At 31.1% G+C, this 4,936-nt stretch overlaps 1 protein-coding gene across 2 annotated transcripts; it reads left to right on the forward strand.

The window, feature by feature from the left end:
* Positions 1-435: 435 nt before the first annotated feature.
* Positions 436-3,040, forward strand: LOC121128024 (uncharacterized). 2 transcript variants are annotated; one of them, XM_040723601.2, is made up of 3 exons: positions 436-1,650; positions 1,713-1,949; positions 2,012-3,040. In XM_040723601.2, the coding sequence occupies exons 2-3, from the start codon at positions 1,731-1,733 to the stop codon at positions 2,870-2,872; spliced, it is 1,080 nt and encodes a 359-aa protein (XP_040579535.1). In that variant the 5' UTR covers positions 436-1,650; positions 1,713-1,730; the 3' UTR covers positions 2,873-3,040. The 2 variants fall into 2 exon arrangements, with proteins under 2 accessions (XP_040579535.1, XP_040579534.1); XM_040723600.2 differs by having other exon boundaries at positions 436-1,949.
* The last annotated feature ends 1,896 nt before the right edge of the window (positions 3,041-4,936 follow it).

The following is a 4,936-nucleotide window of genomic DNA, read 5'->3' on the forward strand; positions in this document are numbered from 1 at the left end:
TTATATTTAAAGTCATATATATCTATTTTTTTAAACACTTTTAAATCAATTTACACCAGAGATAGGTGAGAATTCTTCTTTCAGGGGGAGATGTTAACACACTCACGGATTATTAAATAATGAAGGGAAAAAAAGAGTTATTCTAATTGTTATACTGAGTTTTTTCTTTACATACATCCCCTTCTTGATTATATATTTAAAGGGTGCATAATCGAAAGAATATCTTAACTTTCTTTTCTTAAAAAAAAAATACGGGGTGATCTAAATTAATCGGGAATTTAAGTTAAAAATGCAAAACCAGGACCAGTACAATTGTATATCATCCATTGCATGATTTTAATTTGTAAATTTAAACGTATTTACAAAATTTGCTTTTTTTACAACGTGGGAGATTTGAAGCAGTAAATTAAGTTAATGCAAAATAGGACAATAGTTAGTCTTAAAAAAAGTACTTTGTGCCTAGGGAGCTCTCATTTATAGTCAAAATGTGACGAATATTACCCTAAATTAAACAAAGAAAAATAGCTTTGTTACAAACTTATTGTTATTTAACTGGGGCTTGTTCTACGTTCTCGAAAACAAGTATGAATGAGTCATTTCAAAGCATATCTTCAATCTCTGATCTAAATTTATAATAAAGATCATATAATGTAGTATTGCAATGGATAATGACATGTTTATTGCTTATTTAATTAAAGCAATGTGTTCTTCTTAATTCTGTTGATATTTGATTCATATTTACTATGAAAGGGAAAAAAATTAATTCACTCGGTTGAGTGACCAAAAAAATGAATTGTTCCGTTTCTTTTTTTCATTTAAAATTTCAAAATCCAGATATTTTACTGTAAACTGTAATACTAGATAATGTACTTATAACGAGTCCATAAACACAAATTTATATCTCATAAAAATATATCCTTAAAGATATTTTTATTCGAGCAGATTAAAAAGTTGTATCGTAAAAAATTCATTGCCTTTGATAATTATTTAAAATAGAAAGAAGACGCTTTTATCGTCTATTGAAAAAAAAAAAATTCGGCGTTCCTGACAAAGATTATGAAAGTCGTGTTCATTAGTTATATTTTGAATTTCTTTTAGGAAAGCAGATAATTTCCTTAGTATCATTTAGTTTAGATATTACAATTTAAGCATGGCTCTCTTAGGAGGTGGTGTTCATGTTTCTACTCATCCACATTCATATTTTTATAGAAGATCATCGATTCCTCATTTATTTCCTGATAAACTCGTGGATATTTGCGTGAAAAAAAGTATTGGAACTTTTACTTAAAAGTGGAGAAATCATCGAAGAGCATGAGGGATATCAAAGGGAATCAGAGGTTGTTGATATTCCATTTCTCAAGGAATACTTTTATTCGGATAAACTACGTAAATTTTCTGGTGCTCGACTACAACGGAAACCATCGAAAAAAAGGATCGAGTCTTTCAAGGGAGAAAGAAGCTACTTGACTAAATTCCTAGTAAGTGATGTCATGGACGTCCTAGCAGAAGCCTCTAGATTGGTAACTTCTAGTAAGGGATTCTACTTTTTATTTATGCTCCTGTGTAATGAACGAACAAATCGCTTTGTGGTGCATTCAATTGATGAAGAAGTCGATGAAGAGATGCAGGAATTTTGGATCTCTGAACTAGGTACTGCCTTAGCAACTAAAGGAATCAAAAGACTTGTTAATATTCAAAGTCTTGTATTGCAGCAGGTCTGCACTGATTCTATGATGTTTATTATATCTGAAAATTGTCATAAGTTGGTATATCTAGATATATCTTATTCTGTCAGAGTTACAGGGATTGGTCTCTTGGGTCTTTGTGGTCTTTCAAAATCGTCAGGCTGTAGATATCTAAGGGATTTGATCCTAAAACATGGAAACAATTGTGATACAATAGTGCCAAAAGTGATTGCCTGTCTTTTACGGTATTTGGAAAATTTGGAGGTAAACACTAAGCTAAATCTTTGGCATTCAAGTTATGATATTTAATGTGTTTGTTCTTGTAGGTTCTGGACATACATAATCTCCATGAGGGGATTGAATATTACTACAGAGGACAAGGGAATGGTCATTACCATCCTAAGCCTGAGCGTATTCGCCCTTTAAACTTAATTTACTACACAGGATCTGAAAAGCTCTTAGAAATTGTGGATGTGTGTCCAAAACTACGTACTTTAAAACTAACAGCATCAGAGTATCTTCCCTCCATTGGAAAAATGTTGGTTGAAAGGAATACAATATTAGATCATATTACATTGATATGGGATGAAGATACTAAATACTTGATTGGTTTGAAAGGATTTTTGGAGGCTTGTGGATCACAAATTGGAAGCTTGGAGATTGACTGTCCTTCAACGTTCATGCGTGCTCAGGATTTCCTAACAATTGGAAGAAATTGTCATCTTTTGGAGAATTTGGCCATATCTCATTTAAAGTTAGAGACAGAAGATGAACTTACACGCCAGCACGAAGTGGAAGTTTTATTTCCATTCCTTAGATCCCTCAAGATACAAAAGATAGATCATGAACCCAGGGTTACCAAGGAGGTATTCAAGTACCTTTTGATCAATTCACCTGAACTAGAAAAAATATTTTTTTCATTTGAATCACCTGCTTATTTTTTTAGCGATTTCTTTCTTGATGAGATTTTGTTCCTCAATCCTCTTGGGGTTTTGAGAGAATTCATAGTTCAGAATTGTTCATTAACTCTTATTTCAGCACTCAAACTTGTCAGCTCTCGTCCAAAATTACAACTCATGGGCAGTGTACTAAATTGGGACGTTGAACCGAGAGAACTTGATACCTTTGTACAAATTCTACGTAAAGCAAAAGGAATGAATCTTCTTCAAGACATTTTAATTGTTTGAAAACATATTTTTAATACATGAGCGACTGACTAATTTATTTATATATTTATCAATCCTATTTTTTATATTTATATTTTATATTGTGTGTAAAGTATTATTGTTTTGATTCAAGCTACAACATATTCATGTGTATTGTTATTTCTCTAAATTATATTACACTACTCACAACGCCATCTTCATTCTATTTGTCAAACTGTTCCTCCGAAATGAGAAAAAAAAAATCTTTAAATTAGTTTGTATTTGGCCCACTACGTTCCTCTTGCCAACTGTTGGACTATTTAGTTGAAAGGATATATTTAATACTTGATCGTATATATTTTTATTCAGTATATTATTGATGGGAAACCTTTTAAGACACATAACAAACTATATTGACTCTCTCAACCTTTCCTTCAATAAGAGTAAAAAAAAGGGACTTAAAGTTTAATTGGTAGTTGGCCTACTGTGTAAGTGGAAATATGTTTACAACTTAACTTTTTGGCAGCTGACAAACTATGAACATCCTTTATCCCATTTTTTTGAATTATTTGTTATTTACTAATAGGAATATTTTAATTATAATAGGTCATTATGATTCAAGTTTAGTAGATCAATTATCCCAAGGATCCGAACACTAATAAGAGAAGAGAGATAACAACTGATCAAATATGCATTAGGAATTTGTTGGGAATACAACCTTTTCTTAGCAATTTGATGTGACAAAAAAAACTATCTACATTCCTTGCAATTACCTATGAAAAGGGGCAATGTTTGCTTTCATCATTTGAAAGGAGGCGGGAGGTAGCCCCAAAAATTATCAACACCGTAATAGTTATATCAATAAGTAAATTTGGAAATATATGTATATCGGATTTTTTTTTAAATGGCAAGGAGGGCAAGGGTTTGAACCCCTACTAATGAAAATTGTGGCTATTTTGGTCATATTAATAAAAAAAGAAACCGAAAATCAACAAGGTAACACTGACAATTTGAAGAATGTTTAGGAGAAAAACAGCTTGGATGTCATGATGTTTGAATACATCACCTACAATCAGCTGTCACAAGGGAGGAAGGGATGTAGGGAATTAGACAGAATTACTCCAAGTGGTTCCTAAATTCTACTCTGAGTCCAACAAGGATTTGCAATTATAACTCCACGACGAATCATCAAGATTAATCTCTGTCTTTTATGTGGACACACGAATGCTCATTCAACTTTTGAATATAATTGAATGTAGCACGGAGAGAAGTGACTTCTCCGGAGTTAAATAATGTTGAGAATAGTTCTTGAACAGAAAATTCATTCTTCAGATTACCATTTCTAAAAACGGGCAAATAAAAGAAATATACCTCATTTTCAATAATAGTTGTACACATGCAATACAAATATTGTCTATATAGGTCAGAAAATGACTCAGAAATTGTTGTTTTGATAGATTTTATCATAACAACTCCTCAGGATTGATAGTTATAATATTTTGAACGAAACCTTGGTCAACATTCTATGATTGTACAGTCTTAATTACTCCAAATGTACTTCATAGACATTATGTTTTTTTTGAAATCCAAGTTATTAATATTACTTCTATGTACCTTATATGTTGTTAAATTATGTAAATAAGTAAAATAAAAATCATGGAAACTTGCCAATTCTTATTTAGAAAGAAAAATAAATAAAGGATATTCAAATTAATTTCTTCAAATCCATATATGTAACATGGTGATTGCTGCTCACAACTAAATTATTTTGAAGGAACATTACTCATTGATGATTCATATGATTACAAAAGTCGTATACTTGCTTGGGATTTATGGTTATGTCATAATTTATTTTTTTAAATAATTGTCGATTTTGAGACTTGAAATTTGCAACGACAAAATATTATCTCGGTCAAAAGCCTATGACTTCATACATTTGCATTAAAATGAGTTATTAAATAGTTAATAAAAGTTTCTTTGATTAACTATCAATAGGGTTGGATCTACAGTCCTATCCGTCAGGTTAATAAAAAATTTTAGTCTCAGGAACGGTCTTTATGGATGTTTTAGGGAAGCTATAAACAGCTGAAATTACGTAGTTACTAC

The sequence above is a fragment of the Lepeophtheirus salmonis genome, chromosome 13 (genome assembly GCF_016086655.4).
Source record: "Lepeophtheirus salmonis chromosome 13, UVic_Lsal_1.4, whole genome shotgun sequence".
In the NCBI taxonomy this organism is placed as follows: domain Eukaryota; kingdom Metazoa; phylum Arthropoda; class Copepoda; order Siphonostomatoida; family Caligidae; genus Lepeophtheirus; species Lepeophtheirus salmonis.

What these genes read in the sequence shown, in the direction of transcription:
- LOC121128024 (XM_040723600.2), top strand. Translation starts at nt 1,491, where the DNA reads ATGGACGTCCTAGCAGAAGCCTCTAGATTGGTAACTTCTAGTAAGGGA. An exon ending in GGTATTTGGAAAATTTGGAG is followed by an intron (nt 1,950 to 2,011) that starts GTAAACACTAAG and finishes TTGTTCTTGTAG; the next exon opens with GTTCTGGACATACATAATCT.